The sequence below is a fragment of the Aspergillus brunneoviolaceus genome (genome assembly GCF_003184695.1).
Source record: "Aspergillus brunneoviolaceus CBS 621.78 unplaced genomic scaffold BO95scaffold_55, whole genome shotgun sequence".
NCBI classification, from domain to species: Eukaryota; Fungi; Ascomycota; class Eurotiomycetes; order Eurotiales; family Aspergillaceae; genus Aspergillus; species Aspergillus brunneoviolaceus.
In genome coordinates, this window is record NW_020290785.1 from 27713 (window position 1) to 40711 (window position 12999).

Genomic DNA, 12999 nt, shown 5'->3' on the forward strand with positions numbered 1-12999 from the left:
TTGACTTTGGACGACGGCAGCAACAAGGTTCAGCCTCTGACATCTCCATGACATGCTCCCGCCAAGGCAGGTTTCATCTGAACCAGGTCCCCAGAGTGCTCTCCAGCAGCTACTGTAGCCTGGAGCAAGCATGTGCATGTCACAAGAACACTGCACTCGTTTGTATCCTCGTGTTTCCCCCCCTAAAGGTCATTGACCGGCTCCGGTCGATTCTTGAAGTAAATTTTGTATCGCACCACCTCGACCACCTCCAATTCGTCACTCTCGTGCCCCCCCGCGGAACCCGCCGGCGCCGGAGTCGGCCTCCGCTGCACGAGAGCCAGCGGCTTCGGCAGCTTCTTCACCTCGCCTGTTATGCGTTGGTAGCGTCCGACGTAGAGGTAGACCCGCTTCATCCAGGCCGAGTCGTCCGCGGGATTCTGGGGCGAGTAGTCCGGGAACATAAGCTTGCCGATCGGAGTCTCAAACACGGAAGCCCCGTCGGGAGTTTCGGCGGAGTGCGAGCGTTCATCGTGGGAAGCAGGGATATTAATCGTGCCTTGGAGTTCCAAGAGCGCTAGGCCGGAGGGAGTTTGGAGGAGCTGGGGGAGAGGGTTAGGAACGCGTGAGGGAGCTCGCGACGCGCGCGGGTGGAGGGTGATGGATGGCATGGTGAGATAGTGCGATAGTCAGAGTCGAAATTGGGAGCGAGGATATGCTCTGATAGGGCGCTTGGTCAGGTTTCTGCACGGCAATGAGCAGTATGTCTGCTGGTTCTGGTGGGTTGAAAGATCAGTGTAGAGTCTCTGAAGCCGGGTGGGAAATTAGCGCGTCACGCATGCATTGGTCTCGCGCGCGGTATCTTATCGGCGTCCCCTTTTGATTACAGTCGTTCGTCACATGAATTGATGTCAATCATGGTGACGCCGCAACGTCGATAGCGGTGATTTATGAATCATTGAATATCAATCCTACGAAAGAAGATATGTGTGAAAATAGGAATGGGCTCGACGAGACAAGGTGCAATCATAAGACAGAAGAGTTAAAATTCCCATTTCATTTATTACTGCTGGCGAAAATGTGCCCATGCTATGCCAGAAATCCATAAGCTGCCCAGTCGTGCCCCAAGTTAGGTTGAGTGCTCTTGGTACCAAAGCGAGCTGAAGTGGTATGGCTGGTGCTGTCCATGATGGATCGATCAGGCCGGGTTTGTGAGCCGAAAATAGCGAGGCGTTGCTGGATGGCTATGCAGAAAGAGTGCGATTCGATTAGTCTCTCCTTTCGCGCAGTTTTGACAGTACCGTGTCTTCGAGACACAGTGTTCCTGCAGAATAACGCAATCTGCGCTAGCAGATCCTGATTCAGAGGATGACCAGTGCTGCGGCCGATCATAGACGGCGCGCGGTTATGTTGGCGGATCATTGAGTCGACCGACAATCTAGTGATCAGAAGTAAGAATAGAAATTGACAGATACACCAAAGTCGGAGATTATTGCCATCGAAATCGTTCAGCTGTTGCGGTAGCAAGCATTCTCAAGGTTCTGGAGACCCCTTATGGCCTCGTTGACTACCTCCTCGCCTGTCATGCCCACAGGGCCTTGCATCTTGCCATACCGCAGGTCACTCAAGTCACCCACCAGGCCATTGAGATCGGACAGGAGTGAGCTTGCTTCCTTGTCGACTTCGGTCACCTCGTTTTCCACGTTGGAGCATGCCGTCTGCATAGCCGCGAGGAGACTCGATACTGAGTGGTAATTAGACGTAGAAGTCGTCTGCCCAAACAGCTCGACATCCATGTCCATCTCGCGCTGCTCAGCGGAGCTAATGCCATCAATGCCTGTCTTCATCAAGGATTTACGGAGCTCTGCCTTCTGGCGTTCGCCCTGAACTGCTTCCTTGTCAATGTTCTCATTGACTAGGTCCATGTCCTGCTCGCGAATCTCTTGTAGTTCACGATAGAGAACCCTGATGTGCGGGTGAGAGCGTAGTCTCTTTGGGAAGAGCTCGGTGAACTGCTGCAACGAGATGATCGTTGGCAAGGGAGCTGGGGTCAAGAGGAAATTGCTCAGAATGGCTGTCTCTGAAGGTGCCATGATGGATCGTGTTGCCTTAAGGAGCGCGGCTATCTAAAACGAGCTGGAGGTACTCAGCTCTTGCTTGCCGGCCCGAATGGTAGTTTCTTTCTCTTAGTGAAGGACGATATTTGGTGCCCACAGTGGCTGTGGTGTTATGCTTAATCGGGACAAATCGCGTTCCAAGCCAATCAGAAATTGGAGACGGCGATATAGGTGGGCGATGAAGGGGGAGAGAAGCAATTCAAGAAAAATAGATAAAAGAGTAAATGTTACTTTATTGTATGCTGTGGCTTTGGGAAGGGTTGTAAGGTTGCACGTAGGGTCATTCGTTATATCAAAGAGTAAGCGAAGGAGTGGTGGAGAGGGAAGAAGAGGAAGGGCGAATGTTCCAATTTAGGCCATCAGGCCGTGACTTGCCCTCTCGGACGCGTTTCTCTCCAGACGGTGATCCCGCGGGCTTCCTCTTTCTTGCCCCAACCGCGACATGCGATAACTAACACTCACCAACTCAACCCCTGCAGCTTGTCTTTCCCCCCAAATCTCAAGATACTTCATTCATGCCCGTAGTATATTGACTTGTGGCTTCAACTATCGCACGTGAGACATGTGACCAGCCTCCATCCAAATTCATGACATTGACCTTGACCCTAGCCATCCAAACAGACATATCTCTCTTTCTGAGGAGATCAAGACAACTCTCTAGCGGCTGAACCACTCAGCTTGGAGACTTGCAACTCTGACACTGATTTAACTCTTCTTGCCAAGGGGCTTTATCCGCTCAAGGAATTCAGTCAACTTGTTGCACGTGCTGTTCAGGAGCAAGAGCACTGATCGGGGCTAAAGCAAGCAGTAGCCCTGATACAGGAAAGATTCACCTCTCCTGGATTCCCTCACAGCTTGATACAACCCAGGTATCAGTGTTCTGTGTCGTTGTCGGCAGCATCATTCTTGTGACCAAAGAATACCCCTCGCCTTAAAACATCACTCACCTATCTCATCATGGCACCTGCAAGCCACATGAACTATCAGAAGGACGAGAGAGTCCTTTGCTTTCACCATGAGATTCTCTATGAAGCAAAAATTCTTGACCTGAGGCACATTGATCCGGATGACCGCAAGAGTCCGTACGAGTACCTTGTCCACTACAAGGGGTGGAAGAACACGTACGTCTTATCCTCGCCTTATCACTCGTGATCACTTCTCCTTCTTGAAATCTTGTCAAAAACTTACCCTCATGGCCTCGAAAAATGCTATCTCCCATGATTTCGTGTCGCTCGATGTTTTGTTACCCCATTCTCTGCAGAAGAAGGGGTTTACTTCCACTTGTGATTGTCGATGTGGCTGCTGTTACCCTGGGCCGGTGGGGCGGGATCATCAGAGCCTGGCTGACTGATATGCTGGTTTACTGCAATTAGATGGGACGATTGGGTCCCGCAAGATCGACTTCGTAAATTTACTGATGAGAATCGAGAGTTGGCCACGACTCTTCGTCGTGAGGCCGAGGCTGCGTTCCGCCAAAAGAACGTAAAACCCACTGTGAAGAAACGGGGAGGCTCCGATCGCAGTTCCGCCCGGGACAGTGAGGAGAGGCAAACTTCAGTTCCGGGCCGCGGGACGAAGAGAGCACGAGAAAATGATATTGAAAAGGTATGTTTGCTTCTAACTTTGTGTTCAAACATAGGCTTCGCCCGTCTCGCACATTATTGCAGTGTCTAGTGACAATGTGCCCAAAGGATAGGCATATTACTAACAGTCCCAATACAGGAGGAGAGCTTCTATGTCCGGCCATCAGTGCGGATTGCCATGCCCGATAATTTGAAATCTCTTCTGGTCGATGATTGGGAGAATATCACTAAGAACCAGCAAGTGGTGGCACTGCCAGCCAAATGTTCAGTTAGCCAGATATTGGACGATTATGTCAAGGAGGAGAAGCCCAAGAGGACGAGCACGGCTGACCTAGATGTTCTTGATGAGATCGTCATGGGTATTCGCGAATACTTCTACAAGGCACTAGACAAGATCCTCCTCTATCGCTTTGAAAGGGAACAGTATAGTATGATCCGCAAGAGGTGGGAGGATGGCAATGGGGATTGGGCCGATAAAGGTCCTCTTGAGACCTATGGCGCCGAGCATCTGACACGGCTTTTTGGTAGGGTTCACTTCCCCACAACTTGCTGCGAATGCTAACCTCTTGTTCTTATAGCGACCATGCCTGAGCTCATCGCCCAGACGAACATGGACGCTCAATCCACAACCAGGCTTCGGGAAGAGCTCTCTAAGTTCACACTCTGGTTGAGCCGCAATTCGGCCAAGTACTTTGCAACTAGGTACACGAATGCCAGCAACGAGTATATCGAAAAGTCGCGCGGTGCTCCAAATCCAGCTCCGGCCACCGCTACCTCGCGTCTTGTCTGATGAACTGAATATGGGAGTCCTAGCGATCTGCGGCAGTCGATCTCGTGGTGCGTTGTTGATCTTTTCGAATTCTTTTGGGGGCCAATTTTTTGTGTTGTGGACTATGGTCGAGCACTAGTCTTGTGGCGCTCTGATGCATGCTACGATAATGCTATCACTGTAACATTAATAGGATAAAAAACCTGGCGGAAGTTTCTGGCGTCCGAATTGAGTAATAATTTGTTTCCTTGCGGGATAGGCTGGCCACCGGACATGGTATTGAAATTTGACACTGCAGAAAACGCATCAACCATTTAACCAAACTCGCGCACCATGCATACACAGCTTCTTCCGCAGGTCGGAAGGGACTTTCTGACGTAGACTTCATTCCCCCCCCCCAAATGCTACGTGAAACAGAGCTCTCCTCTTCTACCCTCTCTACTCACTACCAAATGCACGAGTATATCTTCAAGACACATACACACACACACACCGACTCACGAATTGTCCTACGCGACTAGTTGCCTAGCATCATCCACGGCGCACCGCGTCGCGCGCTTCAATTCCACCTTCCAGTCCGCCTCCCGGAATTTCTGCCACGCACTGAGACCCTCCAGCGGCGGGATACTCAGCGTCTCATACCCTTGCTTGATGATGCGATGCACCTCCCGCGGACTGAGATTCTTCTTCAGGTTCGGAGACACGGGCGCCGGGCTCTCGCCATCCGCCGCCACACCAGCCTCGCCGCCCTTATCCGGGACAAACAGGAGGGTGTGGAAGTGCGTGGAGACGGAGATCAAGGTTTCGATCGCGGTGACGTGGACCTTTGTGCTACTGGATGAGGTGGTCGGGTCCGTCTTGGGAATGTGGCCTACCGCCACCGCCGAGTGAGGGCCGCTGATATTGCTGCTGCTGCTGGTCTTGAAGGCATACACATCGCGGAATCGGGCGATGATGGGGCCGGTCTCGACAAGCTTGTAGAAGAGGTCATCGTAGCTGGACGGGTCTGGGAGAAAGGTGTCCCCCGCGGAGACGCAGAAGGCGATCAGGTTGACCAGGGTGGTGGTGAGGGTGTGGATGTGCGGGGTGCTGGTGATGAGGTCGGCGACGTAGGTGGTCAGGAAGCGCATCAGGGAGAGTAAGGTGCGCCAGAGTTCGGACCAGTGGTAGGTGAGGCGGATCTTGTTTTTGGAAAGGTAGGTGAGGAGGCGGAGGAAGATGGCGATGCAGTGGCTGGATTTGGGTGTCAGACGTTTTTGAGAAGGAGGGAGTGTGTGTTAGATTGGGGAGATGGCGGGAAGGAGGGTTAATGGACGTACCTGTAGAGATTCACATCGAGGCGACGTCGAAGGTTATGAGTCAGGGTATCAATGAGGATGTCGAAGATGGCTGTGGTGGGGACTCGCTCGCCGACTATGAGAGGCAGATATGGTTGCTTTTGGCGACAGAGTCGGACTTTGCGCTTGCTTTCGTCGCTGCAAAGTTGTTTGCAGAGGGCGTTGTCTTCGGATATTATGCGGAGGATCAAGAGGTTGAGCTCTGCGTAGTGGGCGGTCCGCGGTGATCGGTAGGCATGCTGTAGAAGATAGGATGTCAATGAGAGGAATGATGCGAATGGCGACTCCTCGTTGTCCTTCTCGGGGGCCAAGCTGATGAGATGAAGCCCGAACAGTTTGTTGGCATTGATGAAGTCGTAGGTAGCTAGGAGAATGGCCGCTTGTTGCGCGGGCCTGCTTTCGTTAGCTGGTCCTTGGGACAAGAATGACGCTTGTTGAAGCTCGTACAGTGATGTAAATAACTCCTTCGCCTCCTCGGCAGTTGGTGGATTCGGCCGATCCTTCTTACTGGAAGCAAGAGCGCCCAAGCCAAAGTACATCAGCGTGCTGATCAAAGTCCAGCCCTCGGGAGAGTCGTCCTGCACGGCAACATATCCGTTTCTGAGGGCTCCACAGGAGCTACCAACTCCCCTGGCGATCTTCTGGATGCTCGCTTCATTCACAAAGTCGTCAAGCCGCAGCTGGTACGGATTCTGCATCTCGAACTTGTTGTAATTTGCTAAAAGCCCGAGAAGAAGAAACGGCTCGAATACTTGCACGGGCGTCTCTGACTCTTGTACGAACTGCGCTGCATGTCAATTTGAGTATTCCGACGGACGGAAGAGGTCGTCGAACGAACCTTCATGATTGAAGGGAATAGGTCACGATGCGTGAGATATGAGACGAGGCTGGTCTTATTTGCGCCAGCAGTCATTGCAATAGCAGTCTTGATGGCCTGGAGCCGTAGCGCATCTAGATGAATAGTCAGCGTTTGACCACAACTCTTCCATTACGCTAAAAACTCACAGGTTTTGCCATTGCGAATGATCCCATCCAAGACAGCGACGAAGTTGAAGATTGCATGGTCAACATTGTCGAGACCGGCGAGAACGGTGATCACATCTGAGCTGGGATTGGTGTATTTCTTCTTCAAGACACAGGCTAGAAAGACCGTCAAGGTCTATTGTCTGCTTAGAGTTGGGAATTCAGCTTCGAGGAATATTGACCCACCTCAAGAGCATACGAATCAACGGGACTGGATCCCGACGCAGCTTCACTTATGGCACGAGTGAAGAGCTGCTGGGTTTGAGCCTGCTAAAAAGTGAGCGATGGTCATTCTACACCTTCGAACTCATAATCACGTGGACCATTGACCTGCAGATTCAGGGTTTCATCAGGACTGAGCTGATTTAGTAGTGCATTGAGCTGGCTCCTATCCGGTGGCAGCAAAAAGAATTCTCTCCAGAAACCCTCCGAGGGTTCTGCAAAATCCGTGGTCTAGCAGATTGGTCAGATTTATGTGATGTAGAAACATAGGTTGATGTACATACCTGGAATAGGTTCTCGTATAGTTGCACGATCTTCGGTTTGAAGGTTTCCGGTCTACTTTGCTGGGTCAAAGGGGAATCCATTATGCTTAAAGATTGAGTTGGACGATCGGCACAGAACACAAGATCATGGCCAATATTGTAGATAAGAGCAGAGAAGTCAAGGCTGACCTAAATGCCTGGCGGACGAGGAGGATGTTATTGACTTCCTATGCTTTGAGGGGGGAATTCAGCGGTCGTCGCCTTATTCGACACCACTCTTTTTCTGCCTTTTTAGGCCATCAATCCCCACCACCTGGTTGGCACCACTACAAGCCACATCCCCTATCTCTCCCTCCATCTTTCCACGAGCCTGTCCATGTTTCAAGGAGAGACCAAATCAAAACACCGCTACAACAATGTTCGAGAAGCACCTTTTCACTTGAAATCTTCTCATCCATTAATTAAAACTCCTTGTCCCAATCTATAGAAGCTAGCTACGAGAACATCTGCTTGTTGCCGATGACATAATCAGGGGATGTGCGACCTACGAGTAAGTTTGACCATGTGGCATCTTCATGAAATAAACCGTCAAGGGGGGTCCAGAGATTATGACCAGTTTTGAGGAAAGGTTGGTGGTGGTGAGAACATAGTCTACTGCCCGTGTAGCAGCCCTGCCGAGGAAGGTTAACCCGGACATACATTCTTGATCACCTTTGAATTATTTCGGCCTAAACATAGCTTAACAATATGATAGGACTCCTGTAAATTGATGTTTGTCGAATGCGGAAGAAAGCAGTTAGTCATCTGATTCTAAGTTGACACCTGAGGTGCTCAGGTATCAAATCATGACTAAGAAACCCATGTCCAATGGCAGGGCAGTGAATTCATGCGTTGTGTGAATGACGGGGAATGAAGCAAATCATGATGAACGGAGAACAAACAAATGAACATGTCACTTAAAACCAGTCACTAAGGAATGGTAATCATTAGTTATTGGGTCTTACCCCAGTCTCACTCTAATGGATTTACTCAGGCTTCCTCAGTTTCTAGTCTAGAACAGCAGAGTGCAGTGGCGCCACTTGACCTGTGTAGAAACACCTCAATGCTGATTGGCCGATGCGGACCTGGCCCTGACCTCTTTTAACCGACTCAGGACCCGACCCGGCGTTCTTCCGCCTCCCCCAAACAGAACTCGATCTTTCCCGACTCACTTCCATCCTCCTCCTCGCATCCTCTATCACAATCACTACCGTGACCCAACAACCGTTTAGACTCCGTGGAAAATTAGCTATACGCTGTTCCTGTCGCTTCATATATCATCTGCTATCGAATTTCAAATCACCGCCTCGTTTTATCACAGTCACGATGCAGTCTCCAGTGACATCATCCGCCACGCTGCTCAGCTTGTTGAGACAGTCATCGAGCAGACGCACAGCGCAGACATGCCGTCTTTTCTCCTCCTATGGAAACTCACAGCGCTCTTCTTCGAAGCGTGAGTTGCAGACTGCTACCGCATACCGTCCACACAGTCTGCCCACTTCCTTCCCGCCACCTCGGAGCCCGGGGTCGTCCGACACCTCCATTGCCGCAGACTTCCCCTCCTTCCGCGAGATGACCTCGCCTCAACTTCCTGGCCAACAAGCCTATTCTCCGAACATCAACCTTCACGAAGCCGAATCACCGAAGTCCAAGCCTGTCGAGACCTCTCCCGCCACTACCGCTAAGCCCGCCGAGAAGCCCCGCAGAAAACTTCGCGCCCGCAAGGCTGCTATGAAAGTGACCCCGGTGGCCATCGAGCAACTTCGTAAACTCTTGTCCCAGCCAGAACCCAAGCTGATCCGCGTGGGAGTCAAGAACCGAGGCTGCTCTGGCCTCGCCTACCACTTGGAGTACGTGGAGAAGCCGGGCACTTTCGACGAGGTCGTGGAGCAAGACGGTGTCAAGGTCTTGATCGATAGCAAGGCTCTCTTTAGCATAATCGGAAGTGAGATGGACTGGCAAGAGGACAAGCTCAGCAGGAAATTCGTCTTCCGCAACCCCAACATTAGTAAGCATAACCTGGTCTCACCGGACAACCGCACGGAGCGCATACTAACAATTCTCCTCAGAGGAACAATGCGGATGCGGTGAATCCTTCATGGTATAAGTCGCTGATCTGCGCTTCCATCCGACTTTGTTATTCAATAATTGGATGAACTGGGTTTTGGGTTTCTACATGCATCGAATGGCGTTCTGTGGGCGGTCTTCTTTGGCGAATGAGCTTCTTCCTTCTTTTCTTGAACATACACTCTGATTCCCGGGCACATAGCCCACCAACTGTGCAATATATTCTTTCCTCTCTTTTCACATGTGGATGATAACACCTAACAACTCTGCTGATCAGACTGCGCCATCGCACATGGCAATGTGGTGGTCCAGTCATTCTCAATACATATAATTGGGAAGACAGTTCGAACAGTTATAGCTCCAACTTGAGTTAGGTGTAATGAAGAAAGCTGGGTTGGTCACATAGCCTAGCTGTCGGTAGCACGACAACAAAGACAATTTACTCATAATCTCCATATGTGCCCTTGTTAACGATGTTCACGCGAGCAATTATGTTTAATTAAAAATATCCAGAAACAGTCTCGGCGCGCGTAAATCAATATAATGTGCATTAATCCGAATTTGACGCAGGTAAAACCACTGAGTTGCTGGGAGTAAAAACTGGTACCCGGGGTAACAAGCTCAGGGTCAAGCACTGCTTAGCCTGTGCTAGTCTTGTGGCTTCAGCATGACGCCGTCGCCCTATTCCCAGGTTTTATACATAACACTAGACCCAGAAAGGGTCAGGTGCGTTGCTCAGGCTGCAAGATGATCGATGATAGACTAGGGAAAAGCAGTAACGACGTATCACGTGGGGATAGCATTTCGGACAATCAGCCCCATTTCTCCGCTTTATCAGCTTATCGACGCTCCCCTTTTCGTTCCTTCATCCCGCACCACCTGTGACGCACGGCCGTATCACTTGCTTCCCTACAACAACACCTCCATTTAGAAAAAAACAAAAAAAGCACAATGTCGACGCCGACATTTCTCACTCCTGATCGCACGCTCGACCTCATTAATCCCACCCAACCCCCACTTTACGTCATCATTCGCTTCTCAGCCTCGATCCCCGACCTCCCCCTCGACATCTTCTCCCCAGAGACCACCACATCCGCCGGTCTGAAACAACTCATCCGCACACGCCTGCCCCCAAATCTCTCGTCCCACCGTCTCCGTCTAATCTACGCCGGTCGTGGCCTCGAGGATGCCACCCCGCTCGCCGCATCCCTCAAACTCCCGCCATCGTCTTCCGCCCGCTCCACCCCGCGGCCCCCGGAGGACGACGAATCCACCACCACCTCGAAGGGCAAGGGCAAGGCCCCCGTGCGCGATCCACCCCGCCTGTATATCCACTGCTCCATCGGCGACATCGTCCTCTCTCCCACCGACCTCGCCGCCGAAGCGGCCATCGCGTCCACCCTCCGGCAACCGCAGGACTCAGATTCGGAAAATCAGGACGCTCACAATGGATCGCCATCTGGCTCTCGGCGTAGGAATCAGGGGCCCGCGCCTTCGGCATTGGACTCCGGCGCGGCGACAACCACGACACCCGCGCCCCGCGGATTCGACCGGCTGCTGGCGGCGGGGTTCACGCCCGCGGAGGTGACGGCGCTGCGGTCCCAGTTCATGGCCATCCAGGCGGTTTCGCGCACGCCGGATACGATGCCCAGCGGGGCGGAGTTGCGCGAGATGGAGGATCGGTGGATGGATGAGGGGTCGTCGGCTGTGGCGGCCGGGGGAGGAGTCACTGGTGGTGGTGGTGGTGCTGGGGAGGGGATCTCGTTTGCGGAGGACGATGGTGGGTTTGGGCCTGGGTCGCGGGGCGCGATGGACGATATGCTTTGGGGGGCGGTGATGGGGTTCTTCTGGCCGGTGGGCTGTGCGATGTGGTTGCGGCGAGAGGAAGGGGTCTGGAGTTGGCGGAAGGGGTTTGCGGTGTTTGTGGGGGTGGTGGTTAACGTTGCCTTTGGCGCGATGCGGATCATGAATTAGTTGTTCTGGATGGTGTTCTGTTTCGGCTTTTCTGGTCTACTTGAGCGGGATACCCTATTGTGTTTTTTTCTTTCTTCTTCATTATTTTGGTTGGAGTTATTCAATGCGTTCCATGTAGTGCTGGGCACAATGATTTTGGATTAGAGCTGGAAGAGTGCTATCATACAAAATTCCGTGGAGGAGTCTGCTGATGCAGACGTGTATATGTCGTAACAAAGTACTACAAAGGTAAAAATATGGTCATCCCATGGTAACGCCCGCTGGAAACCCACGCTCAGTGGAACTTGCTGTAGATCACAGCGAAAATCAAAAGAATTAACACAGTAATGATTGCAATGGTAATCAGCCGATTCGTAGCCATCCTATATGATGCAAGTTAGCACTGATCCGTGCGCAAATGATTGCAGCAATTGCATTGCTGCGGGGGGTTCGGCAGAAGGGGCCAGTACCTACGGGCCATGCCCCTCAATGTCTTGATACTGGTATCCACATAGCCTTCACTCTCCAACAGGCGACCTCGAGCATTGATGATGGTCTCCCGCTGCTGGTTCAGATCCGCCAGCGTGTTGCGGCCGATGTCCTCCGTCTCGAGCGCGATGCGCTGACTCTCCTGGAGCCGGGCGGAACTGCGCTCCAGGCGCTCTGTACCAGACAAAAGTTGCTGGCGCTGTTCCAGATGCTCGTCCTGCGGGTCATCCGTGTACCGGTCGCCGAAGAGGGCTTTGCGGTCGTCCGACAGAGACCGCAGCTTGCGCTTGGCCTCATCAATGTCTGTCGCGTAGTTGCGGACCCGGGTGTTGATTTTCGATCGGGCGGAGGAGGGGATGTTCTGTTTCTCCATGCGCATTTGATCCAACTGTATTTCGATGAGGGGAAGGTTAGATTGAGGGGTTGAGATGTATCGCGCAAGGGACAGGCGTCCGGCAACGCACCAATTCCGTGGCCTCATCCAGTGCTCTTTCCGCTTGCCGGATGGCAGACTTCCGTTGTTCACCGCTCGACTCGGAGATCTGATCTAGCTTCTGGTTGAGGTCGGCCTGAACCAGCTTCAACTCGGTCTCGTAGCTGCTGAACAGCTCGGAGCCGGCATCGGTGTCCAACGGGTTCGACATGGTGGTATGGGTGTGAAGTGACACTGTTTGAGGGGTTGGCTATGGCGAGTGTCCTCGAGATAGTCAATCGAGGCTTGTTGAAGTAACGGATCGATAGGGGGGGGCGTCGTGGTGGATCGGATAAGGCGGAGAGATTGGCCACTTGTATCCTCGTGGTGGCTGGCCAGTGCCTGCTGGATCTCAGAGGGATTGAGCCCGCCTAGAAAGGTCAACGAGCGGATGAACTGGTACGGTGACTGAGTTGGGCCCTATATGAAAACCCGAACGCTGATATAAACAAACTTCGACCGATGAACAAATTAGAGATGAAGATGGATGAAGAAAGTCACCGAGTTGGTTGAAGTGCCTATTCCATACCAGGAACGGCCGGCGGCTTCTACTTGTCGGGCGGCCTGCACGTGATTGGGGCTGGTCTCCTCCCAGTCCGAGGCTGCCACTGAGTATGATTTCCGGACTGACGTCGCCAATTCAATATCAATTACTTCTTTATGATCCTATTGTCTTCACTTATTGT

The 12999-nt window shown here is 52.2% G+C and overlaps 6 protein-coding genes across 6 annotated transcripts; 3 read left to right on the forward strand and 3 right to left on the reverse strand.

Annotated features, from left to right (window-relative positions):
- Positions 1–182: 182 nt before the first annotated feature.
- On the reverse strand, positions 183–2072 carry BO95DRAFT_455148 (uncharacterized protein; the record flags this gene model as incomplete). The annotated part of the gene is made up of 2 exons (XM_025588307.1): positions 183–613; positions 1529–2072. The coding sequence occupies 2 exons, from the start codon at positions 2070–2072 to the stop codon at positions 183–185; spliced, it is 975 nt and encodes a 324-aa protein (XP_025439763.1).
- A 792-nt stretch (positions 2073–2864) lies between these two features.
- On the forward strand, positions 2865–4713 carry BO95DRAFT_211756 (MRG family protein). Its single transcript, XM_025581120.1, has 4 exons — positions 2865–3217; positions 3470–3701; positions 3819–4203; positions 4258–4713. The coding sequence occupies exons 1-4, from the start codon at positions 3054–3056 to the stop codon at positions 4467–4469; spliced, it is 993 nt and encodes a 330-aa protein (XP_025439764.1). The 5' UTR covers positions 2865–3053; the 3' UTR covers positions 4470–4713.
- On the reverse strand, positions 4709–7504 carry BO95DRAFT_445248 (ARMH3 family protein). Its single transcript, XM_025587100.1, has 8 exons — positions 7315–7504; positions 7139–7261; positions 6995–7075; positions 6791–6944; positions 6624–6736; positions 6233–6567; positions 5768–6178; positions 4709–5681 (listed from the first exon to the last, which is right to left on the reverse strand). Exons 1-8 carry the CDS (start codon positions 7393–7395, stop codon positions 4958–4960), a joined length of 2022 nt encoding a protein of 673 aa, XP_025439765.1. The 5' UTR covers positions 7396–7504; the 3' UTR covers positions 4709–4957.
- A 993-nt stretch (positions 7505–8497) lies between these two features.
- On the forward strand, positions 8498–9835 carry isa1 (Fe-binding Fe/S cluster assembly protein ISA1). The gene is made up of 2 exons (XM_025587101.1): positions 8498–9340; positions 9402–9835. The coding sequence occupies exons 1-2, from the start codon at positions 8659–8661 to the stop codon at positions 9437–9439; spliced, it is 720 nt and encodes a 239-aa protein (XP_025439766.1). The 5' UTR covers positions 8498–8658; the 3' UTR covers positions 9440–9835.
- Positions 9836–10350: 515 nt separating this feature from the next.
- Positions 10351–11373, forward strand: BO95DRAFT_484107 (DSC3 family protein; the record flags this gene model as incomplete). Its single annotated transcript, XM_025590324.1, has 1 exon — positions 10351–11373. The coding sequence occupies one exon, from the start codon at positions 10351–10353 to the stop codon at positions 11371–11373; it is 1023 nt and encodes a 340-aa protein (XP_025439767.1).
- Positions 11374–11510: 137 nt separating this feature from the next.
- Positions 11511–12852, reverse strand: BO95DRAFT_211809 (v-SNARE protein VTI1). Its single transcript, XM_025581121.1, has 3 exons — positions 12306–12852; positions 11823–12229; positions 11511–11735 (listed from the first exon to the last, which is right to left on the reverse strand). The coding sequence occupies exons 1-3, from the start codon at positions 12483–12485 to the stop codon at positions 11648–11650; spliced, it is 675 nt and encodes a 224-aa protein (XP_025439768.1). The 5' UTR covers positions 12486–12852; the 3' UTR covers positions 11511–11647.
- Positions 12853–12999: the final 147 nt, after the last annotated feature.